Genomic DNA, 25,771 nt, shown 5'->3' on the forward strand with positions numbered 1-25,771 from the left:
AACAAACAAACAAAAACTATAAACATGTTCCTTATATCCCCTGTCTGTGAGGTAGTAACAATAGTAATGGAGGGTATGATTGCTATAGATGCAGACTTTTGATGAAAACATATCTGGATATATTTTCTCATTTTTCAGATATTTCTTTAGTATGATGATGATGGGGAAAGATTGTTTGAGAAGCTGCTGTAAGTACAATAGTGAACTAAACCTCCTCCCCCCATCCCCCCACCAATGCAGCTACCTAATATATAAAGGTTTGAGAAATGTAATTATGGATGCCTTGCTAAACCCCAGCCATTTCTAGATTGGGCAGGTGGGGAGGGCTGGAGAGGCGGAGTCTCAACATGGTATCCATCCCCCTCAGGCAACCTCCTGGGCACTACTCCTACAGATCTGGTTACAGAACCCAGCACCAGCGGCATGGCCATTTTGTAAGGCCCATAATGACCAAACCTTACATGCTTTGGAAAACACTGCACAATATAGAGCAGGAGTAGTCAATTCTTTTTTTTTGTCAAGGTCCAAATTTCTTGGTCAAGGTATAGTTAAGGCTCAGACTCCAGAGAAAACAATTAAAAAAAAAAGAAAAAGAAAAAGATAAGTACATGGGCGGTGTGGGCATCCCCTGCGTGGGGAAGCTAGCCCCCTGCCCTGCCTCTTCCACCCAAGGCCCCGCCCCACCCCTTCCAATCCCCCTGCTCTTGCTGGCTGGCCCACAGACGCAGCCCTGAACCCTGACCTGCCAGCATCTGGAGGAGCCTGGCCGGCCCACTTGTGCCCGGAGGAGTCCGGAGGAGCCCTGGCCAGCCCTCTGGGGCCGAGCTGTGAGCCTGGGCCACCCAGAGGTGCTCTGAACCCTGCCCAGAGGCTGCTGCGGGAATCATTAGCAGAGGTTTGGGGAACTCAGCCTCCATTACCCACCGCCCATGAATATATAAATAAAAAGATTTTGGGGTCTGATGGTCCAGATATGGCCCATGGTCTGCCTATCAACTACCCCGGTATAGAGCTTGTGCTTGGAGGAATATGAATATAGCCACAGCAGTGGGGCTTAGTCAAGATGTTGCTGGAAGGTGGTGGCCACCTGCTGGAGTGGGGATGGGAAAGAGGAGATTCTCTGGTCATTCTCCAGGAAGAGCTGCCCAAATCTGATGATGTTGGTGCCTTCTTTTGTAAGACATTTAAAATATCTTCAGCTGCCTTCCCTGAAACAAAGGTGGGTTAATATAACAGCAGCAACACATGGCACTTACAGTGCTTTTTGCCTGATCTCAGGGCAATATTAAGCATTATTAACTCCAGATGAGTAAAAGGAAACAGAGGTTAAGCATTTTGCCCAAGGTCACAGAACAGGCTAGTAGATCGTGAATAGAATCTTGGGGCTGGATCATCTGGCCCATGTCTCCTAACTTTGTCTAGTGCCATATATATATACACACTGAACCAGGGTGTCTCCCTTTAATTATGACTTTTCATTGAATACCCTTGTCCAGCAGTCCTTCCAATCTCTGACACTTCAATGTCCGGGTTACGACATGGTGATTTTGGATCTCTCTCACAGTCACTTTCATCAGAAGAGTCTCCACAGTCATTGTCCACATTACATACAAGCATCCTCCTTATACAACGACCTAAGCAAAGAATGAAGAACTGAATATTTCTAATCCTTTTTTAACATTGGGTTTACATCAGAAAAACAAATATTCCTTACTGGAATGTTCCTCTTAGAAGGTGTATTTTCATTTCAGCCAGAGAGAGGTAAAAACCTAATCTCTTGCTCCTCTAAGTGAGAAAAAAAAAACCCTTTAAATTTTCCAATTATTTTTAGTGGAATGGCACAGAAAATTAAATGGCAGAAGAATTTCTGACATTCATAGAGAATTATTGTGGTTTGATTGATTTACTTTTAGATTATTTTTTAATGTCTAGATGTGGGGTATTTTTCTGTGAAGTATAAGAATGTGGGAAAACATTAGTTCTTATAGGCTAGTGTCAGCAAAGTCATACTTTTGAGTTGCTTTAATGGTCAGTGTATCATAGAATATCAGGGTTGGAAGGGACCTCAGGAGATCATCTAGTCCAACCCCCTGCTCAAAGCAGGGCCAGTCCCCAACTAAATCATCCCAGCGAGGGCTTTGTCAAGCCTGACCTTGAAAACCTCTAAGGAAGGAGATTCCACCACCTCCTAGGTAGCCCATTCCAGTGCTTCACCACCCTCCTAGTGAAAAAGTTTTTCCTAACATGCAACCTAAACCTCCCCCACTGCACCTTGAGACCATTACTCCTTGTTCTGTCATCTGGTACCACTGAGAACAGTCTAGAACCATCCTCTTTGGAACGCCCTTTCAGGTAGTTGAAAGCAGCTATCAAATCCCCCCCTCATTCTTCTCTTCTGCAGACTAAACAATCCCAGTTCCCTCAGCCTCTCCTCATAATTCATGTGTTCCAGTCCCCTAATCATTTTTGTTGCCCTCCGCTGGACGTTTTCCAATTTATCCACATCCTTCCTGTAGTGTGGGGCCCAAAACTGGACACAGTACTCCAGATGAGGCCTCACCAATGTCGAATAGAGGGGAATGATCACGTCCCTCGATCTGCTGGCAATTCCCCTACTTATAGAGCCCAAAATGCCGTTAGCCTTCTTGGCAACAAGGGCACACTGTTGACTCATATCCAGCTTCTCATCCACTGTAATCCCCAGGTCCTTTTCTGCAGAACTGCGGCTTAGCCAGTCAGTCCCCAGCCTGTAGCAATGCCTGGGATTCTTCCATCCTAAGTGGAGGATGGAAGAATTGTCCTTGTTGAACCTCATCAGATTTCTTTTGGCCCAATCCTCTAATTTGTCTAGGTCCCTCTGTATCCTATCCCTACCCTCCAGCATATCTACTACTCCTCCCAGTTTAGTGTCATCTGCAAACTTGCTGAGGGTGCACTCCACGCCATCCTCCAGATCATTAATGAAGATATTGAACAAAACCGGCCCCAGGACCGACCCTTGGGGCACTCCACTTGATACCAGCTGCCAACTAGACATGGAGCCATTGATCACTACCTGTTGAGCCTGACAATCTAGCCAGCTTTCTATCCACCTTATAGTCCACTTTATACTCCTTATGTCTGGGAGGCTGTAGCATATACTTGAAATAATCTGTGTTTTTATTGTGACATAAACAAGGGGAGAAATCCTGACCCACATTAAAGTCATTGGAAGTTTTGCCATTAACGTCAATGAAGTGAGGATTTCACCTCAGTGTTTTTGTGAAGATTAATTGTTTCTTCATGATTTTAAATTCAGCCCTGACATAAGAAGATGCAGTCTATTGATGTCAATTAGCTAGCCTGTAAAGTGCTAGCTAAGGTCTATATAGCATTACTAAAATATGCCTTGGGAGGATTGATGTGTCAAATCCCCTATGCAAAATAAAGTCATAGAGTTTTGTAATTTTACCTGTATTCTAAGAGGGTTTGAACCTAGATCTCCAGAGATAGCCGGAACTGCTGAAGTCACCTGGACTCCCCCACTTAAATATCTCATTTCTCACCGATTTTTCATAAAGCATAAACAAAAAAGATTCAGATTGTGAAAGCAACACCTACCTGAGTCACATCTAAAGTCAGCTCCACAATCGATTTCTTGCTCTTCTGGACAGGCTGTGCTGGTTTTACAGCTTTGTGTGTCTCCCAATGGTTCCAGGCACTGTTTCCCACGAAACTGTCCAAATTGCTGAACACTTCTAGAGCGAAACTACAAAGATATATAATAATAATTAGATCTTCTCAAAGAAAAGCAAGACAAAAATCCCAATATAATTAGAAATTTCCCCCTCAAAATTTCATCCAAGTTAGAAATTTTTTCACAAGCTGATTGGTTGAAAACCAGGAAAAATATTTGGTGGAAATTTTATCAATATGTTTCCCATTTTGTCCCTTAATCTCGAAGTTGGAAATTTTGTCAACATTTAGAAACTGAAAACATTTTGATTAGCCCTAATAATAATAAAATAAACAATAATAATATTTTGCACGTGTGCAGCATTTTTGCAGCATCTCAAAACAGGGTACAAATCACATCTTAGCAATGCCCCCCCCCCCTTTTTTTTTCCTTAAAGCACAGAAATGGACATTGAGGAACAGATAGGAATGACTTTCCTAATGTCATTTTTTTGCCTCTGTTTTCACTAACTTTTTTTGCCTCTGTTTTCACTAACAAGGTCAGCTCCCAGACTGCTGCGCTGGGCATCACAGAATGGGGAAGAGATGGCCAGCCCTCTGTGGAGATAGAGGTGGTTAGGGACTATTTAGAAAAGCTGGACGTGCACAAGTCCATGGGGCCGGACGAGTTGCATCCGAGAGTGCTGAAGGAATTGGCGGCTGTGATTGCAGAGCCCTTGGCCACTATCTTTGAAAACTCGTGGCGAATGGGGGAAGTCCCGGATGACTGGAAAAAGGCTAATGTAGTGCCAATCTTTAAAAAAGGGAAGAAGGAGGATCCTGGGAACTACAGGCCAGTCAGCCTCACCTCAGTCCCTGGAAAAATCATGGAGCAGGTCCTCAAAGAATCAATCCTGAAGCACTTACATGAGAGGAAAGTGATCAGGAACAGTCAGCATGGGTTCACCAAGGGAAGGTCATGCCTGACTAATCTAATCGCCTTTTATGATGAGATTACTGGTTCTGTGGATGAAGGGAAAGCAGTGGATGTATTGTTTCTTGACTTTAGCAAAGCTTTTGACACGGTCTCCCACAGTATTCTTGTCAGCAAGTTAAGGAAGTATGGGCTAGATGAATGCACTATAAGGTGGGTAGAAAGCTGGCTAGATTGTCGGGCTCAACGGGTAGTGATCAATGGCTCCATGTCTAGTTGGCAGGCGGTGTCAAGTGGTGTGCCCCAGGGGTCGGTCCTGGGGCCGGTTTTGTTCAATATCTTCATAAATGATCTGGAGGATGGTGTGGATTGCACTCTCAGCAAATTTGCGGATGATACTAAACTGGGAGGAGTGGTAGATATGCTGGAGGGCAGAGATAGGATACAGAAGGACCTAGACAAATTGGAGGATTGGGCCAAAAGAAATCTGATGAGGTTCAATAAGGATAAGTGCAGGGTCCTGCACTTAGGATGGAAGAATCCAATGCACCGCTACAGACTAGGGACCGAATGGCTAGGCAGCAGTTCTGCAGAAAAGGACCTAGGGGTGACAGTGGACGAGAAGCTGGATATGAGTCAACAGTGTGCCCTTGTTGCCAAGAAGGCCAATGGCATTTTGGGATGTATAAGTAGGGGCATAGCGAGCAGATCGAGGGACGTGATCGTTCCCCTCTATTCGACACTGGTGAGGCCTCATCTGGAGTACTGTGTCCAGTTTTGGGCCCCACACTACAAGAAGGATGTGGATAAATTGGAGAGAGTCCAGCGAAGGGCAACAAAAATGATTAGGGGTCTAGAGCACATGACTTATGACGAGAGGCTGAGGGAGCTGGGATTGTTTAGTCTGTAGAAGAGAAGAATGAGGGGGGATTTGATAGCTGCTTTCAACTACCTGAAAGGGGGTTCCAAAGAGGATGGCTCTAGACTGTTCTCAATGGTAGCAGATGACAGAACGAGGAGTAATGGTCTCAAGTTGCAATGGGGGAGGTTTAGATTGGATATTAGGAAAAACTTTTTCACTAAGAGGGTGGTGAAACACTGGAATGCGTTACCTAGGGAGGTGGTAGAATCTCCTTCCTTAGAGGTTTTTAAGGTCAGGCTTGACAAAGCCCTGGCTGGGATGATTTAACTGGGAATTGGTCCTGCTTCGAGCAGGGGGTGGACTAGATGACCTTCTGGGGTCCCTTCCAACCCTGATATTCTATGATTCTATGATTCTATGTCACACAGCAACTTGTTCACAGAGACAGAACAGAACTCAGGTCTCCTTGTTAGAGATGGATGAAATTTTTCAGACTAAACTTTTTTTTGACAAAAAAATGCAAATTTGGGTTGACTGAAACATTTTGCTAATTTGTGTTAATTTTAAAAAAGAATAAAACAAACATGGAATTTTTTTTTGACAAACCAAACTAGTTTGTCAAAAAACCTCAAAAAAACCCTCAAAAAAAAAAAAAGAAGATTTTGGGTCGACCCGAACCACAATTTTTTGTTTTAGCCAGAAAACGGAAAAATATATTATTCACATAGCTCTACTCTTGATTCTCATTCTTCTGTTTCTCCACTAAATAATGCTTTCTCATTTATATTCGTAGGTTACACTGAGAACAGTCTAAGTAGTACATTTTATTAAAAATAATATTTCAAATTATGGCCAGATTCTCAGCTAATGCCAATCAGCATAACTTCATAAACTTCAGTGAAGCTATGGTGATTTACATTACTGAGGATTGGGAAGACTGCAGATACTTTTGTGGGAATCTTTCATGAATACCAAATTCTGAGGAACAGCTTGGTGTAGCTCAAAATCTTGTAGCTTCCACCAACAGAAATTCATCCAATAAAAGATATTACCTCCCCTGTTTTGTCTCTCTCAAATTCTTATGGAGCAAGTAAAAATTTCATATTTTATTTGCATTTTAGTCTTCATACTGAACTGGCCTCATAGTTAGTATTTTATTTACTTGGAACCCAGGTTTTTTCGATAAAGGAAGTCCCCAAATTATACACAAACACAAGACGAGGTTTAGGAGAACTTACCTTTTGTTCATTCATTCCAGACCTATGTCCCTCACATATTGTGACTGCAAATAAATTAGCAAAGATTCTATGTCTGAAGGGCTTTGTTAAGAGCTGGATGCAGGAAGTCACTTGCCATGCATACGAAAAATACCTTTATGGAACCTACTGCTTATGCACAATAGAACACATTCCTGTGTGCCAGTAGGTGACACTCGTAACTAATTCTTCGCATGCATATATAAACAGATCTATAGCTGTGGCAGTAGTCACAAAAGGCTTATGTGGTGTTTTTGTCATTTTTCATGGTAACAAAAAACTAAAAAGTTTTCATAAAAAATCATTTTTTAAAAACTTTCTTCAAAAAATGAAAACGGAAAAGCCTGGCTATCAGTAAATTTTTTGGGTTTTTTGTTGTTGTTGAGTTTTTGATGAAAACTGAAAAAAAAAAATCAAACTTTGATGTTTCCTGAAAAAATTTCTGTTTTGCCAACAAAGTCCTTTTACAGAGCAGTCTGCTCTTGGGTATAAAACATTTGAGGATACCCATGAATCATAACATCAGAATATTGAGGAGGAGTTTAGCACTCTTCACTATAATGGAGGACTTCTAAGGGTAAATGTCAGTAATTACCTGTGTCATTTTAAAATAAAAACACTACACCTAGAGCTTACCCTTTGATTTGAGCAAGGGTCACATGGTCCCCATTCACTCCAGTGGGTCAGTTTACAGTCTATTGGAGACTGATCATTAGGTTCTCTTGTCCTCCTATGCAAAACTTTCTTTGAAGAGCTATCAAACAAAACATTTCAAAAACAGTATCAGTTGGCTAAAATCAAGTACAAGTTTTAAAACATTGGTTAATGGTTTAAAAACAAAATGTCCTTTAGCTACGTCCTGGTTCACTTGCACAGCAGTCGTTGGCATTTGGCTATAGAAACAGCCTCATTCTCAAACACTTCACCAGGTTAAAAGGGGAAACTAGAGGACATTTTACTTTTTACAAATATTTAAAGTCAAAGAACAGTTAATGAACCAACAATTTTTTTTCTTTCCTGTATGCACCAAGATTTAGTCTTTGTGTAGGTCACGTTAAGCTGCAAGTCAGCTAAGGTAGTGAAATAACGGCTCACAACCAGCCCAAGGATTGCGTATAAACTCCAAGATTTGGTAAAATCAGAATTAAAGACCGACGTGTTCAAATGTGACTGGTGATTTTGGTGCCCAGCTTGAAATACCATAAAAGGACCGAGTGTTCGGGGCGTGGGTGCTCAACAATTTCTGAAAAATCCGGCTCCTTTAAGGGGTCTCAAGTTTGACACCAAAAATGGATGCGCCCAGAATCACTAGTCACTTTCCAAAATTTGGACCAATATTTTTAAGATTACCTTACCTGACTTACTATTAATGCTTAGTTCATCTTTCTAGTTCTCATCCATTATAGCAGTGTTTCCCAAACTTGGGACGCCACTTGTTCAGGGAAAGCCCCTGGCGGGCCAGTCCGGTTTGTTTACCTGCCGCGTCTGCAGGTTCAGCTGATTGCGGCTCCCACTGGCCACGGTTCGCTGTGCCCAGCCAATAGGGGCTGACGAAACCAGTGGCCAATACGTCCCTCGGCCTGCGTTGCTTCCCACAGCCCCCATTGGCTGGGCACAGCGAACCACGGCTAGTGGGAGCTGCGATCGGCTGAACCAGCGCATGCAGCAGGTAAACAAACAGGCCCGGCCCGCCAGGGGCTTTCCCTGAACAAGCAGAGTCCCAAGTTTGGGGAAACACTGCTTTATATGATCCATCTACAGACACAGAAAGTGAACATTATTTTACAAATATTTGGGGCTTAAATTGACCTGACAGTAACTCTTCAACCTTTAATCCTAAACAGCTCTGGGATGCAGTGTAACCCTTTGGAGGGCCAACTCACCTTGGCTGGCTCTGGAGATGCTTCCAGTTCCCTGTCATCAAACCAGTGTACAGCTCTTCTCCTGGGTGTGAGACCCCACAGGTCCAGAACCCAGGCCTACAGAGCTACCAAGCAGCTGGCATCTCCAGGCTACCACCCAGTAGCAGCTGTAACCATTTTGTGTGCCACTTACTGTGACCTGCTGTGGACAGAGACTATGGGAAGTTCCATCTCAAGGGTTTGACAGGCAGCGGCCTCAAGGCTCCTGATTGGCTCCCTGCCCTGTATAAACTCACAGGGAGTTCCAGGAAGCATCCAGGCAACAGTATGGATCTTCTGTAGCTGCCACAACCATTCCTGCTTTCTTGTTTCTGACTTTCTGGCTTTGACCTCAGCTTGATTTGGACTTTGCCTCTTGACCCTTGGTATTGACCCTTGCCTGGAACTTGACTACGAGTTCCTCTGCTACTCCTAACCTCAGGTTTGCCCCAGCTCTGACCTTTGGCCCTGACTGCCCTTGTTGGGATCCTTACACTGGGTCGGCCATGATCAAAACGTATGCCAGCCAGCCAGCTGCTCCCCTGCCTCCCTCTTCAAAATGATTCTCACCCCAAAACCTCTGGGCCCCAAACTTGGGTCTACTGGTAAATGGGTCTTTGGCTGAGGCGGAGAATGATTTAAATAGGCGGGACTCTAGAATAATTTGAAAGCTGAAAGCAGCTATGTGCACACAGATGTAGTACAGTGAAGTTTTCTCTACGTCAAGCTCTGCTTGGGGCCATGGAGTTGGTGACAGGGAGACAGTTACACCACCCTGATTCTGCACCCCAATTCCAGCATGCACTATCATGCGCTGCAGGCATACAGTCCTTAAAGGGGCACATTTCTGTGTAGTATTGGTGTAGAGACAGAGCTCCACCACGCCCTCTATGCTGGGTGTTGGGGACAGAAAACAGCAGATGGCTTTGAGGAGTTCACCTCTTCCAGGAAAGTTCTCTACTGGTGAGTTACAGCCAGAATCTGTCCCTGTTGCTATTTGTATTTCTACAGTGTTTTTCATCCCAAAGCACTCTACAAACTGATATACAAAGTATGTGTATATCTCTCACTGATGGATGGGACTGGGCAGTGGATATGGCTTCAGGCTAAGGATATGATATTTATTTTTAAAGTTACTGAGCAATCTCAAGAGGTGATCCTGTCATGCATACCTTGTGCTACAGCTACCATCCTTCCCAATGTTCCTGATGCCTAGTTACCTTTAGTTATCTCCTATTGTAAACATTATAGGAAAGCCCAATCCACTAGAGCATCGTAATAAGCAATAAACAGAATAAGCAATGGATTTTTTTCTCTTCCCTCACATTCATCATTTTTGCAGGTGACTGGTTGGCCTGCTTACTCCTTCCTGGACCTCCAGAGCTAACTGCTTGGCCTGCTCCTCCTGCCTGACACACTTATGGAGATCTCCATTTCCTAGAGCGTAGGGATCATTGTACTTATTTGGCACTGGGCATGATTTGGGAAAGGAGAGTCCCTAAAGAGGGGAGTGGGCCAGCTATCAGGGCACTAGGGGCCAGATTTCCAAAAGCGGTTTAGGCACCTACAGATGCAGATAGAAGCCTAATAAGATTTTTCAAAAACATCTAGATGCCTAACTCCTATTGGATTTCAAATTCCACTAAGTGACTGGCTGCTTCTTTAGTCATATAAATACCTTTGGGAATCTGCCCCCCAGAGATACTGAAAAGGGTATCCACTGCTACAATGATCAACACCCCTCCTCCACAACACCTTTCAAGATCCATGGCTCTACACAAGCCTAGCACAACATGTGGTGTACCTCATCCAGTGCATCAAATGCCCCAACAGCAACAACATGGGTAAAACTAGACCATCACCAGGCTCTTGAATGAACTCACACAGAAAAACGATAAGACAAAGACACCCTATTAACCGTGAACAAACTTTTTTCACAAAGCAATCACTCCATAGCTGACCTCTTAGTCCTCATACTCAAAGGAAACCTGCAAAACACTTCAAAAGACAAGGCTGGGAGCTTAAATTCATAACCCTGCTAGACACCAAAAATCCTGGACTCAATAGACTAGAGACACTGGTTTTACGTCTCAATCTGTAACCCAAATCTACTTTGTCCTAAGAGTGCAGAGGTGTTAATTGCCCACTTCATTTTGAACAGTTTCTTGAAACTCCTTGTGCTATAACAGTCCATTCCACCTTGTATTTAGCTGGTATTTACCTTTCCCAGACCCGAAGAAGAGCTCCGAATCTTATCTCATTCACCAACAAAAGTTGACCCAATAAAGTGTATTACTTCACCCTGCCTGGTCTCTCTTTTATTGTCTGTCCGAGTTAGGTACTCTATCCCTTCATCATGTAGCATAGAGTTCCCATGGTTTGCTAGAAACTTGTTCTGACAAATGTAGGAATTTTGGCAATAATTTTATAATTCACGTGCATACGTCAGTTTTCCTCTGTACTTTGCATTCCTATGTACTGAGAATGTACAGACAGTAGGGGTGAGGTATTTGATTCATATAACAGCCTGGTTAGAAACCAGAGTCATTAACAAACTGACTAGAGTCTACACATGTGAGTGGAAGATCCAGATTAGAGACAATGGAAACCCCAATGGCCAGGACATTCACACCTAGCAACTAACAGCCCAGAGATTCCCCTACCTGTCTGCAGGGAAACAGAGCAAAGGCCCCAGATTGGAGAACAAAGGGAAAATGCGTCAGGTGGCTGTGTTAAGAACTGAGCTCATAAAGACACAGGGCTGTCGCTGAGAGACAAAAGGGACAGAGGCAGAGAAAGGAAGCAAAGAGATTCTGTAGCAGTTGTGACTTTATGCCAACTTAAGGACTTCTAGATGCTGCATGCCAGGTGACTAGTAAATCGCTGCCTTGTTTTGGAAAGGCTGCCTGGTGTCACTGCAAATACTTACAGAGAGTATTGTATGCTGAAGAGATATCATACAAGCCTCTCCCAGGAGTCTGGTTTGGCTGGATTAAGTGCAGGGAGTCACAGAGAGCGACAGGGATTGTTGGTGCCCAAAGGCCCCATTTCACGTCCTTGCCGCTGCGGAATTGTGTGGTTCCTCAGGATCCAGTACACTAAAGGAGTCACTCTAAAGGGACTAGTTACAGGCTGGGGTATAGATCAGACACAGATGCCTTGAGTTTTCAGGTGTGTGTGTGTGTACGTGTGTGTGTGTGTACTTAAATATAAAGAATTTGTTGCAAATGATCTCATGATCTCTAAAGCACCAGTGCTTGGTTTGCAGCCATTGTCTCTATACGCAGGAGAGTTATTAGCTTGTTCTTTGCTACATCCTAAAGAATGATGGCTTCAAAAGAAGACTGACCCATGTTCCATGTCCCTCTGATAGGCCTGAGTGACAGCTGTGTGAAAAGTGTTTTAAATTAAGTCATTTAAAATGGAGGAGATTAGGAAAAATGACATGCTTGTCATCTATTAAACTCAGGGAAATAGTTCTACTTACTAACACAAACAGAGCTGAGTCAGGAGATTTAGTGCACCTAGTTTGAACAGGAAGGAGTTGAAAGCAGCTCAGCCATCAAGAATGCTGCTGAGTATGACAGCAGGGAACAAGGACTTCAAAGACAAATGCTGAATTCAGTATGCCCTATAATTTCTGCTCAGAAGGGAGCACCCAGCTGGCTGCTTCATTCTCCAAAGTGAGTTTTGTACTTTGAAAAAGTGGCTCACATGAATGTGCCCAAACCCCTGAAACTCGGAACATCCCTGAACTCTGGAGGAGTTGGGCTCCACATCAAAGCATTGCCTCTGAGGCCCATGAATGGATATACTCAAGATCAGTGTATCTGTTAATCAAGGATCTTGCATATTGAGCTGTCCCTGAATGAAGAAATAGAAAAACAGAGAGCCTTGGCTAGCTGACAGTAAACTATTGACATTTCAGCAGTCTGGGGGGAGAGGAGAGTGCTCTTGGGAGGGCTGGGAGAATTTCCCAATCTACACAGAAACCGGATTGCACTTTTCCTGTGGTCTTGTTGCATAATACTGGCCGAACTCACATTGATGTGCGAGAAATACACCTGGTTTATTGGCCAACACTGTAATTTGTTAAATCATAAGATGGGGCCATCTTAATAAATAGTTAAGAAATTGATGAATTCAAGCAAGGGAGTTGGCTTGATGGCTGAGTTAGAGCAAGCTGCAGGCATCAAGAGGATCGGAGTTTGAGACCCAAGAAGGCTTCTCATCTGTGTACAGTACTGGTAATCTCACCTCTCAATAGATAATGTCAGCATTTCCAGAGAAGAGCAACAAAAATGATGAAGGGCGTCAAAAACTTATAGGGAAAGAGAGAAGATTCGGATTGTTCACGATAGGAAGGAGACAAATTAGATGGGACATGATAAAAGTTTAAACAAGGTAGATCAGAAGGGGACTGGAATTGAAAAGGTGGGAAATTCAAAGCCAAGAGGACATATATTTTCATACAACACATAACTAAATCATAGAACTCATGAGGCCAACCCCTCTCCCACTTTACCTGTGTCTTCCATCCCTTTGAAACTTAAGACTATCCAGAGTTATTGTTCATAAACTTTTTAGAAGGGATGTTAAACCTCATACTTCAGGATTTAAGCCTCTTTTAGGAAGTCAGCATGAAAGCTACTATGGGGACAAATTATCCCTAGAGCTGAGCTAATGATAACTTCTTCACTTTGAGGCCAAAACAAACAAAACAAAAAATCCAGTTAGATTTGAACCAAGACAATTTTCAAAAATTTTTCTGATGACTAACCCCCCCCCCTCCACCAAAACCCTAAAAATAGTTTGCTTCAAGTTGACCAAAATGTTTGTCTACTCTAAATTAGACTTTTTCCATTTCAGTTCAGCCATTTCAGGAGTTACACCCAGGGTGTGTGCGCTTTATTTTTTAATTGGCCAAATTTGAAATCAAAACATTGACTCAATGTTTTGTTTAGACTTTTCAGGTCAAAACAATTTTTTTTCTCTGTCAACTGAAACTATTCAGGTCAAGGTCACCTCAGTTTCTGACTGCCATCCCCCCCCCAAGCCTTTTTTTTGGGGGGGGGGACGGGGACGACAAAAACACTTCATAACTAAAGCTGAGGAAACTTTTTTTATCCCATTTCTGCCAACCTCAGGGGTCTTATACCTTCCTCCAAAGCATCTGGTATTCACCACTGTCAAAGACAAGGTACTGGACTAGATGGCTCTTGGATCTGATCCAGTTTGGTAATTCCAACAATCTCACTTTAGGAGCACTGAGCTGGCAGGACTCTGCTGCTGGAGTTGAAATGTGCCTTTTTGCATATCTTTATGGAGACACCATATAACTAGCACAACTCTTAAGAGAGTTGGTCACTATTACATGGTACTGACGCACTATTAATAAGGTCTGGCTTGAGAGAATGGCGTATAGACTAGGAGCTTTGAAATATCAGTAATCTGTACTCCATCACTAGAAAAGTGAAAATCTCTCAGGGAGAAATAAGAAAAGGAGTACTTGTGGCACCTTAGAGACTAACCAATTTATTTGAGCATAAGCTTTCATGAGCTACAGCTCACTGCATCCGATGAAGTGAGCTGTAGCTCATGAAAGCTTATGCTCAAAATAAATTTGTTAGTCTCTAAGGTGCCACAAGTACTCCTTTTCTTTTTGCAAATACAGACTAACACAGCTGCTACTCTGAAACCTGTCAGGGAGAAATGTGCCAGGCAAAACAAGCAACAGTCCAGATTATACTTTAGTACTTTATTTAATATAAACAGCTAAAATAATGGTCTCCATACAGTATATAATCATTGCTGTCTTTAGCCATATATGCTTGATCATGCCCTACAGATGCAATATAAAATCCAAGGAATCTGAAACTGATACTGCCAGGTGGCATTTAAAAAAAGGGTTACAAGAATAAGGCAGCCCTGTAGATGAATGCACACGTTTTACTGTCTGTTCTGGGTAAAACAAAATCTAGTACAAAGCTGCTGATACAAAGAAAAAAATGAAAGGAATTACCTTCTCATCTCTCCTGAAACCAAGGTGGTTGCTTCTAAAATACATAGCGCACATGTAAGTTGCAGGATAGCATGCATGCTTCTAGCTTTTTTAGCTGGATGGAAGAAACTGCTGGGACTGAATTTGGAGTCTTTATTTGTTCCCTGTGTCATTTCTTACCAGAAGCACAAAGGCAACGCCCACAGAGCATGCCAGTGATAGGCCATAGCTAATGTTGACTTATGGTACATGCTCTAGAGTTCACTGAAAGCATGGTGGGAAAGTAAGTCTGTATGAATATTCAAGTTGTCTTTTGTTGCAGTATTTCCCCAGCAGAGATTGAGATTCTTCCCCTTTTGACCAACCAGGTAGGGAATAGAGCCCTGCTATTGAACTAGAAGACACTTAAATGCATATAACTCTCCATTGGAGAATACTGCAAAAGGAATACCAACAATTCAGAAATTGTCTATGTTTAGGGAATCATTATGTGGAGGCTTGGAGGTGTGGGATGGGGGAGATGTTTTTGCAAGTCCAAAGGATTTATACCTACTCAGACTTTAAGGGAAGCAGGGACTATTGTGATCATCCAGCCTGAACTCCCACACATTGCAGGGCAGAGTACCTTACTCACCTACTCCTGTAACAGAGCTCTAACCTCTGGCTGGGTTACTGAAGTCTTTAAATCATGATTTAAAGACTTCACCATTTACACTAGTTTAGTAATTCAGTAGCACAATAAGGTTTAGTCAGCTGTTCTGGCCTTCAGTCCTGCTGTCATGAAGAACCTGTTTATCTAAAAGGATAGGGACTCAAATCAGATGAGTCCCTAGGACCCTGTGCCATCAGACCTCACAATTACATAGAATACCATGGTTCAAAGGGACCTCAGGAGGTCATCTAGTCCAACCCCCTGCTCAAAGCAGGACGAATCCCCAATTTTACCCCAGATCCCTCAAGGATTGAACTCACAACCCTGGGTTTAGCAGGCCAAAGCTCAAACTACTGAGTTATCCCTCCCCCCAAAGGGGGTATCAAGCTCATAGAATATCAGGTCATCTAATCCAACTCCCTGCTCAAAGCAGGACCAATCCCCAATTTTTGCCCCAGATCCCTAAATGGCCCCTTCAAGGATTGAACTCACAACTCTGGGTTTAGCAGGCCAATGCTCAAACCACTGAGCTATCGCTCCCCCTGTGATGGCACCAGGTTCTGGATTCTGCAAGAATCATGTCACTCTGTGCTACTTGTGGTGCATCAGTGGCTATTTCCAAGATCACTACCTTTGCCAAAGTTTCATTGTCAAAACTCATTGTGGAGAAGCCGCCTACCCATAGGATTGTAGGTATCATGGGCCATTATATAGGCTGAGGGCTTTGAGCCCAGGAACAATATATTACATTGAATGCACTGCCCTATTTTCCAGGGATGACTAGAGCATGTAACCTTTTGGCTGTTTCCTTTATGGATTTCCCTGTAGTTAGGAATTTCTCTTCATTTTGGGATTGAGCCACTAGCTCATTTAAGTGCCCAAAAATCAGGGTTAATGCTCTCTGGTAGGAACGATTTCAGGCTATGGACATTTTGTACTAGGAACATTTTAGTGTCAAGTAGTTGAGACATGTACTGCTCACCCAGACCAGTCACCCCTGCTACTATAACTGTGTTTACCATTTCAGAAGTGTGAAGCAATGACTACATATCAGGAAGATAAAACCTTGTACAGCAGAGCAGCTATAAGTTTGCACTGGATGTAGCAAACTCACAATTGTCTAATGTTAGTTTGCTCCATTGAACATGCAGTGTGTAGGGTTATTTTGTTTATAGGCTAAAGGCTTCTTCCTCTGCCTTTACAATTCTACCAGACTCTGTCATCTTTGACTTTCAAAGCCAACTCAACTTAATTCCACTTTTCTAAGATTAAGTAGTTTAGACAGGTTTCCACTGTTAATGGCATTGGAGACTAGCAGATGGGTTAAATCTGGACTGAGTTTTTCCCCTTTCAAACGGTCTCACTGTAGTCTTGGCAAAGTCTCTACCAAAAAAAAAAAAAAAAAAGGCAGGTCTACACATGTAATGCTACATTGGTGCTGCGGGGGCGGGGGGGTGGTGGTGGTGGTCTGTGGGCAAAAGCTGTGTGGAGCTGCTTGTGCACCTCCATCTAGGAGCCAGACCTGCTAGTGGCTGGTTCTGGGGTAGAGTGCAGTCTGTGGTGGTGGGACAGGCAGGAAGCCTGCCTTTGCACCCCTGTTGTGCTGCTGACCAGGAGCTGCCCAAGGTAAGCCTGTGCCCCAATCTCCTGAGCCCCCCATACCCAGAGCCCTTTCCTGTACCCTAAACCCCTCATCCTGGCCCTACCCCAGAGCCTTCACCCAAAGCCCTTCCTGCACCTCAAGCCCCTGCCCAGAGCCCCCTCCCACACTGTGGATCACTCATTCCCAAGCCCACCCCACAGCCCTCACTCCTGCACCCTGACTTGCCTCCCACACCCCAAACCCCTCAGGCCAGCTAGGTCATGAGCATTAACAATTTTCTTCAGCTGGGTCACCAGAAAAAAGTTTTAAAACCACTGCTCTACCTGAGGTGTTAGGTTGGTATAATTATGTTCCTCAGGTGTGGATTTTTCATGCCCCTGAGTGGTGTTATACTACAGGTTTGTAATGTAGACCTGGCCTGAGACCATTCCTTAGGCTAGAGTTGCCTAGTAACCTTTAATGCTGTGCAGTAATGGGTGGAGGGCTATGTGTTACTGCAGTACGTGTAAAAGGAGTTGCCAGATTTGTTTTGAAACACCACTCTAAGCACTGACTGTTCCTCAACTCACAAGCCATTAACTACTGAACAAGAATATAGTGCTAGGTATGGGGGACTCATGGGAAAGGCTTGGGTCACAACTGTTCCTGGTACACTGTTTAAACAAAACTAGAAGTGTTTAAGGAACAAAAATGAAATAGACTTGATCAGTATACTGTAGTGCAGGATTTACCATTTCAGGAGGCAAGTCATTCCCTTTAGCAATCCAAGTCCAATAGTCAGGTTTAAATAAATATTTAAACATTTTTACTTTTAGCATTTGTCTAACAGAACTTTGACTGTTGACCAGCTGTGTATTTGTTACTTTAACAGGAAAAAGTCCCATTTATGGGAATAGCCTGAATGTAAGCCATTGGACTGCTAGTATTAGACACAGGAGTGGAATGTGTTCACTATTTAGAGTGGTTTCACATCCAAGTATTTTATGTACTTGGACACCTGACAAAAACAAGGTAGAATTGAGCCCAAGGTTAGGAGCAGATAAAAAGGGACACAGAAAAGACAAATAACCAATTACCCTCCATCAGCTCATTCTACCATGGATGAAAATAAAAGGTTCCTTGCAAAACCCTTCCATCTATGTAGTTGAATCATCCTGTTAGGGAGGCTATCCTAACCTTTCCTACAAAGGCTGAAGCGCCATTGCTATGCCTGAAGCATCTTTAGGTTAAGGTAGTGAGAGGGATCATTCTAAGTCGAGCAGTTGCTGTGGAACAGGGCTGATGAGTCAGTGCTCACTCTCCAATGCCATTTGTATCTTACTGAAGTTCTACAGTTATGGAGGAAAAACTGGTCCAAAAATGGCTACTTGAAATTCTGAAGTATATAAAAATAGAAGAAAACTGCTCTCAAATTAAACTCCTCTGAAAAGCCACTAAACAGGAAGTATTCTAACTGGAAAGCATAGAAAATGCGATGATTCCTTTGATGAAGTCTATCAGTTTGGCTAGAAATAGCCATAAAATTGGACATTCTAAATAGTGATAAACTCCTAGGATGTTCAGTTCTTGCTCCAGAAGAAAGAAAATATGCTGCATGGCATGTTAGTACGCCTTGACGTACTGCTCCTTCCGGAAACAGGCAACCCACACTCATTTGATATAAAGAGCTGCATCTTTTTAATGTCATTAGAAAACTACTAGTTGTGTGACTACAGTTTATATAATAGTAACATCCATAAGTTTCTACATTTCCAGTTTGAGACAAGTACTTATAAATTCATAACTTTTAATTGCATTGTAGGAAAGTGCACAAGAGAAAGGTTATATACAGAACAAGTTGCATGACTGGCTGAATTTGTCACTAAAGTTGCCTTCATATTGATTTTCCAGAAGTAATTCTCTGTTTAGCATTTGTTTAGGTATCCAATTCAACATTAAAGACAAGATAGTATTTCAAGTTTACACCTATAAATGGTTGAGTAAGAAACTAACCCACCAACAGAATGGCAAGAGCTGATTAGGCCTGTGTCCAAAAAGCAAAGTAACCTTAACAGTTTAGTTTATAAGTGACTGATTTAGATACAAGTCAGTTAGTACGGAGGTTCACAAAGGAAGGCACAATCTCCTTTGAGAGGTGGATCGCTACCTCAAAGTTGTATGAGGTGCATCAAAATTCACAAAATACTAAGGCATCAGGTGAAATCAAGATCAATACAAAAGATTGCCATTTGCCCTTCCAACACATACTGGAACTGGCTTACACCATGTCTGTGACAAGTGATTGGAGTTCAGATCATTCTGGACATTCACTGAAGTTTAGCAAGTGATTCGACAAGAAACCCATCTGCCAAGCTTTCTTGCTTGAAGCAAGAAAAATCCAGCACCCTATTTGATTTCCCCCCCGACCCACAACCCTTAGCAGATTTAAAAACACAGGGCATTAGACACAATTTGAAGTTTGGCTGAGGTGTTTCAGCTTTAGGTCCAAGGTCAGATTCCAGAACATTAGCTTAGACAATTTGTCAGTTGGAAACAGTGTTGGAGTTTGTTCTCTATGGCCACTGCTTTTCCAGATTCTGCAACTATGTTGTAGTTAAGGGACTAATTACAATCAGATGAGGGCATTTTGCCATTTTCAATATGAGTTGCAAGCACTGGATTTTTCTTGTCTACTTTGGTTTTTGTTTTCCCACTATTTAGAAATCAGAAGGAAAGCCATAAGTTATCACCAGTTGCACAGTCATCATAAATACAAGACAAACTATTGTACATTGAAAAGTCGAGGTTTAAGAAAAAGCTTTAAATGGCTGCCATTTTGGAGTGCGACAGCCATCAGTGGAATCCAGAGGTGTGAAAAAAAGAAGCTTGTCACTTCACAGTGTTGTGGATTTAGAATCTTGCAAATTCTGCATCCACAATTCCCTTTCCCTATGTGGAGGAGAATGCATAGTTTCTTCCTCAAAATGGGTGCTCAACTCCTTATTACCACCATTACAGTAAGTGCTGCAAGAATTAAGTGTAGGGGACCATGTTTAAAAACACCACAGTAAGACTGGGAAGTCAGTGTTTCCACAAGACTTACATATGCAGTTCTTAATCAGAAGAAACTGAAGAGGTTACAGAAAAAAATTCACATCCACCAACTTGAACCTGGGCCTCCAGCATGAAAGTCTGGATATTTTCCTTGGCTTCATCTTGAATTATGTTAACAGCAGGTTCTCTTTGAGGGCTCATGTTTCAGTCCACACAGAGTTTTTAGATCACAGCAGACAGACATTAACAACAATCAGAATAGGCATCAAGGATGAAGGCAGACAATGAAAAATAAGACTAGTAGAAAATGGTGACAAGGAGGGGTTGTCTTGTTATGCCATTTGTCCTTTGCTGGTTACACCTGGTTTCTGGTAAAGAGAGAAAGTGGTTAGGAATTGTGATAAAAACCACTTCACCCACTCACCGCATAAAACTGCTAGTAGAGATGTTGCCAAAAAAGCCAAAAAACCCCAAACAAAAAAAACCCCACACAAACAAAAAAAAACACAAACAGAGCAAAAAGGTGTGTGTGTGTGTGTGTGTGTGTGTGTGTCAATTCTCCACACCCTAATATTCTATACAATATTTTTCTGGTAAGCCTTTAGAGATTCTAGTCTACACTTAAATCTTCAGCAAGAAGCTAGTAACCTTGACTACTAGGACCTCCAGTAAAATGTGGAAATATTAGTTATGGTAATACTGTCTGCTCATTGTAAGGTTGAGACAATTGAGCAGGGGGAAGATTTGTTTAACTTGTAGGATCTAAGTGTAGCCTTTTATGCAGAGTTCTGCTAAGTGCATTTGTTGCATTAGAAATGGTTATCCACCCAAAGTCTGGAAGAGCTGGCTAATTTCTAAGTAATCCTGCCTATTGTAGTTTAAGTGCAGAGTTTTTCCTAAAGTGGAGTCCATTTTCAACTTTGTGCACCTTGCAGAAGGGACTAAGTCAACTTTCTGGTTGTCAAATCTTATTTGCTGTAATGAAAAAACATTCCTTTTCCAATGCATGAAGTTGCATTTTAACCTTTACTACAGGAAACAGTGAAATCAAATAAGTTAGAGAACAAAAACCAGTTTTAGTTACTTCAACAGCATTTATACTGTGCTATTAGGATTTCTCAGTCTGCTGTGACACCTAGAGAATTAATATATTTCATATGATGAGTCAGTTACTTTTCCACTGTGGTTCAGGCTGCCCTTATCTGCATTAAATCCTGCTTCCATATTTGACCCAGATGTATACATGCCAACTACCATTCTGCTACAAAGAAAAAGCTGGAAACAAAGGGATTATACTAGAGAGCATAGCTAAACTGATCTCAGGAGAGGGGTATTCTCATCTTAAAAAGTAGTAGCTGGTTTTATGTCACCTGACATCTGATCCTGGAAACAAAATTAAAGGCAGACCACATGTAGTGAATCCCTGTTCTATAATTTGGTACTGAAAGCTACCCTGCAGCAATTATGGGCATGGACATTAACCAATGTGGGTGGGTAATCTTGGACTCTTGAGATTCTATAAGCTTGTAGGAGAAGAGGTAGCTCTTCCACTGCATGCAGTTAGTGAATTCAGACTGAGGCCACCTATTTCTTCCAGTTTAGAAATTAGGGTCAGTGATTTGCATTGCTCCAAGTTTAAACATACTTGCTTTTAAAGAGACGTTAAGTGTCTTGGTCTCCTCCCTTCCCCAGCCACTGGGCAAGCTAATAATTTTGCTAGTCAATTGTATTAGCCACAATGCCAGACTCTTCAGCACAGACCACCTTCCCATGTCAGTCACATGGGGAAAAGTGGTCAGTAGACTAGCTTTCCAATTCTTTGGTGGTTTCTCCATAAAGACATACTGAGAAACATGTCAATTACACAGAGCCACTTACCAAAGTTATGCAAATGGATTTCCAAAAGGATCACCAAATAGATCAGAAGATGGTGATGGCTGAGATGCAGTCTAAAATAGAAGATTGTTTATAAACAATGGGCTACTAAACTGGTGAACTCTGCACACTATGAAAGGTGGGAGGGAGAGATGTTGGGCAAGTGGTTTTAAACAACCCACATTTCAGGCATTCTGGAAATATTTACAGTGGAAGTATTAGTTAAACAGTTGGCTAAATGAACAATAAATGTATATTTAGGGCTGGGTTAGAATTAAAGTCTATTTAACTTGACTCATACTTATCTGTACAAAGACATGTGTATTTAATATTCATATGGGATTCAGCCAATAAATTTAGTTTAGACTAAAATGAAAAAAAAAAAAAAAATCAGTATTTTGGAGAAGTTCCAGAGTTTCCATAAAGGGCTTCAAGTCTCATGTTCCAAATGCAGAATGTGGTTAGGCTACTTCCTTCCCTGTAGGATACCCAGGATGGAGGCCTCCATTCTTTGGCCAAAACAGAGAAGCTACACATTTCATGCTCCTTACCCCCTACCCTGCAAAGAGGGGAAGGCCTAAGCTAGTTGGAAAGAATTGTGGCTTCGTCAATATGGCTGACAAAGCATAACTGCCTCATACCACAAAACTAAAGGCACCTTCACCCTGGGAGTTAGTAATGCTATTCAGAATTTGGCTTAGGTTCACAAGTAGTATTTTCTCCCTTCCCCCTGAAGGTGAATTTGAAGTCAAACATGGGAATACATGGAATTTGCTGACCCTGCTAGGGAATTGTTTTGTCACCAAATGGGAAGTGCCCCACCAGTGGGCAAACCCCCACAGATTTGTGCAGTGTTGACAGGAGACTTCAGAGAACTACTGGGTAGGTAAACAGCGCTTAGTACTTACAGAGGGTTGTGAGGACGTGCTGAAAGGATCTGTCTGAAAGGGGTTTTCAAACAGGGCATCAGGCTTGGAAGCTGGCAAAGTGCTTTGTCTGGGAGCAGGCTTTGGTGGTTCTATGCGAAAGAGAGTTTAGACAAGTTACTTTCCTTGTGGAAAGAGCTCAGATCTAGGCAGGCCTTGATTTCTGAATGAATATACAGTAGGATTTCCTCCAGAACCTGGAGGATTAGTTGAGTGTAATTTTCTAGAAGATAGATTTCAAGCTAGAATCAAACTTTGTGCAGAGCTTCTACTTATGAGGAGTCACCTTAGTTATTTCTAAAAAAAGATGCCAATTAGCTTAAATAATTCAAACTAGAAAGTTTACAGTTTTGAAAGTGAGTGGTTTAGAGAATATATATGAATGCTAGAGGGCAGTATTGGGCAGCAATAAATTAAGGATGACCCTCAGACTATAACTTTAATATAGACTAGCAACAGAAAGTATCTTGACAAGAGAAGATGCTAGCCTAGCTATCTAAAGGCACTTAATATTTAAAATTAGCTTCCTTGCAAGGGAAGGTCTTGGTTTATTCTTCCCCCTATGGCTTGATGAAGCATTAAGAAAAGGGAATTTACCACTGATTTTAGTAGACAATTGATTAGCTGCCAAGTCATTGTGATCAGCGTGGTCTTGAAGAATGCCCACTTTGCTATTAAAGTAACTAGTGAAAGCTCCAGAAGCCCCAAGACGACTTTGCTGCTGTTCTCCCCTCCTTGCTGGTACTGCAGGTGGCTTTGTCAGCTGGAAGTCTTTAAACATTTCTTTTACATCCTTTTTCTCTTTATCCCCAAGTGGGTCTAATGCAGTGAAGGCATCACTTTCCTTCTTAGATGGCTCCTTCAGAGGTGCAGTTCTGGGTGGTGGCTGAGGAGGGCTAGTTGCTGAGACAGAAGACAACATAGCAGGGGGCTGTGTAGTAGATGGAAACATGCTGGTCTGGAAAGGATTTCCAATGGCGGCTGGTTGTGCCCAAGGAGTAGGAGAGACATGTGCTGGCTGACTCCAGAAACCAGGAGATTGAGATGGTGATGGGGCTCCAAAGGACGCAGGCTGACCCCACCCTGAGACTGCTTGAGGGGCACTGAAGGCAAGTGGTTGAGTAAAGCCTGTAGGTTGAGCACCCATAATGGATCCAGGAAATACTGATGTGGTAGGATTGAAAACTGAGGACTGTTGACTCCATGGTGTTGGAGATGTTCCTGGCAAGCCACCTACGAAAGATTATATGCAAGACTTGTAAATAGGGTATAGTGAGGCATCTCTGTAGGTGTACTGTATGAATACTTGTGCTCCTTACTTGAGTTTTTCACAGTACAAATCTATGCATCAGCAAGACGTTAGACTTCAATGCCTGTGAAGCTTCCTTCACAAGAGCGCTGTAGCACAAAGGCTTGTCTTTCACCACTAAAGCTGGTCCAATAAAAGCTATTACGTCACCCTATTAAGTGGAAAGGGTACTTAGACAAGCCATTTTAATTTGGGGGCTCTAAAAACCTTGTTCTTAGATATTTGATTTTATTCTGTCAGAAAGTGTTGAGGGTCTGCTCCAGACCACCACTGATATACTGCATGTTAAACCAAGAAATACAAAATGCCCTTTGATGTCAGTTAACCCTGACTAGCTCCATGTCAAGAATAAGTCTTGCTAGCAAGTAGGAATCTGTATCATACAGATGTATTCAGTGTAATATGCCTATACAGCACGTCACCAGGAGAGTTTCAAACAGACAAAAACTAAACAAGTTTCCTTCATTGGGTCATGCTGACCTGAACCTGGCTGAGTGCAGGTGGTTTGTATAGGCTACAGTGTGATTGGGTCTGATGCCTCCCTTGAGGTAGGCAAGCTCTTCCTAAGGTGACTAGTGTGCTGCTAGTCCCATTTTCAAAATGAAAAAAGTTATTCTAAACTCAGTTTTAATGATAGCTTAAGGAGACAGGTTTGTTAGTGACTCAAGGTCTTACTCTAGCTTTAAGAACATTGTTAGAAGGCAGATTTCAGTGCAAGATTGAGGCCATTGCCTCTTGCAGGGAAAGAGCCTAGAACTCTATATTCTCAGTGTGAGAGAGCGCGTGAGTTACCTATGCATTCCATTACTACTCACTCTGAAAATGAAGGTTTATTAATGCTGAATGTAAATATCTTCAGCCATTTCAGTCCTTCCTCTGCATCCTATTATGTACAGAAGCAGCTTGCCTCACCACCACCACATTTAACTCCCCCAGCTCCCTCTGCCCCAAGTCACATAGTTTAAGCCTCATTGGTTAGTAAGCCAAATGGATCTCTTCCAGAGATCCAAGGCTCTACGCATCAGAATCTTCTGCTCCTGCTCTTACCTTAAGTGGCACGTTTCCCTATAGTTGCCTGACCCCAACCCAGTCTGAATTTTATTGCCTTCCTCCCTTAAGTCATTTGGAGAGCAGCCCTCAAAGTTGAGGACATTGATCTGCTGACTAAGATGCAACTAGGTTACGTGCTGCTTTTGTATGCAATACTTTAAGATACTGCATGTTAGAGAGTTAGTGGCACTGCATGGACTGTTCAGCTAGCTACATACATTCATATATAGCCCCAGGGCTGTCTCTGGGGTACTGTTGCCTAGCTAATATTTTCAAGCAAAATTTGACATAAGAAAGTCTCCAGATTTTTAAAACTGGGTTCCCTCTCAGCCCAAGCCTTACATCCCTGTGACTTGTGATCCATTTGAGCTGGTCTGTGATTATATGAATATTCCACTTAATCTTTGAAATAATAATATATTAGTAGTAATGGATTCTAAGGTGCCAGAGTGACACTAATTGAATTTAGCTAGTTGTATATTAGCCTTGTGAGTGAAAAGAAACTAACATTTCTGTTCAGCTCTACCTTTTATGGACATGGGGGAGCCACACACATTTACTGCTTATTTTCTCAGATTTTAGAGAGGTTAGATTTGCTTCTCCAATGCAAGTAGGATTGCAAGGATCATTAATGTTTTGCTCTCCTGAATCTGGTTTAGAGTCCAGTATTCAGAATCAAAGAACTCTGCTTTCCACTCCTACATACTCTCTGCAG

At 42.4% G+C, this 25,771-nt stretch overlaps 2 protein-coding genes across 3 annotated transcripts in view; both read right to left on the bottom strand.

The window, feature by feature from the left end:
- The window catches only part of C9 (complement C9), a 32,899-nt gene extending 16,405 nt beyond the window's left edge, over positions 1-16,494 (bottom strand). The window contains exons 1-4 of the mRNA XM_074953919.1: positions 14,630-16,494; positions 7,343-7,460; positions 3,601-3,748; positions 1,487-1,634 (exon numbers count right to left, since the gene is read on the bottom strand). Of these exons, the coding sequence (XP_074810020.1) occupies positions 1,487-1,634; positions 3,601-3,748; positions 7,343-7,460; positions 14,630-14,781 (566 nt within the window). The 5' untranslated portion in view covers positions 14,782-16,494. The remainder of the gene's footprint in view (positions 1-1,486; positions 1,635-3,600; positions 3,749-7,342; positions 7,461-14,629) is intronic.
- A 5,280-nt stretch (positions 16,495-21,774) lies between these two features.
- Positions 21,775-25,771, bottom strand: part of DAB2 (DAB adaptor protein 2) — a 39,551-nt gene continuing 35,554 nt past the window's right edge. For both annotated transcript variants that reach the window (XM_074952499.1, XM_074952500.1), the window contains 3 exons: positions 23,295-23,930; positions 22,680-22,789; positions 21,775-21,845 (listed from right to left, as the gene is read on the bottom strand). In XM_074952499.1, coding sequence (XP_074808600.1) covers positions 21,780-21,845; positions 22,680-22,789; positions 23,295-23,930 — 812 coding nt within the window. In that variant the 3' untranslated portion in view covers positions 21,775-21,779. The remainder of the gene's footprint in view (positions 21,846-22,679; positions 22,790-23,294; positions 23,931-25,771) is intronic.

The sequence above is a fragment of the Natator depressus genome, chromosome 5 (genome assembly GCF_965152275.1).
Source record: "Natator depressus isolate rNatDep1 chromosome 5, rNatDep2.hap1, whole genome shotgun sequence".
Lineage (NCBI taxonomy): Eukaryota > Metazoa > Chordata > Testudines > Cheloniidae > Natator > Natator depressus.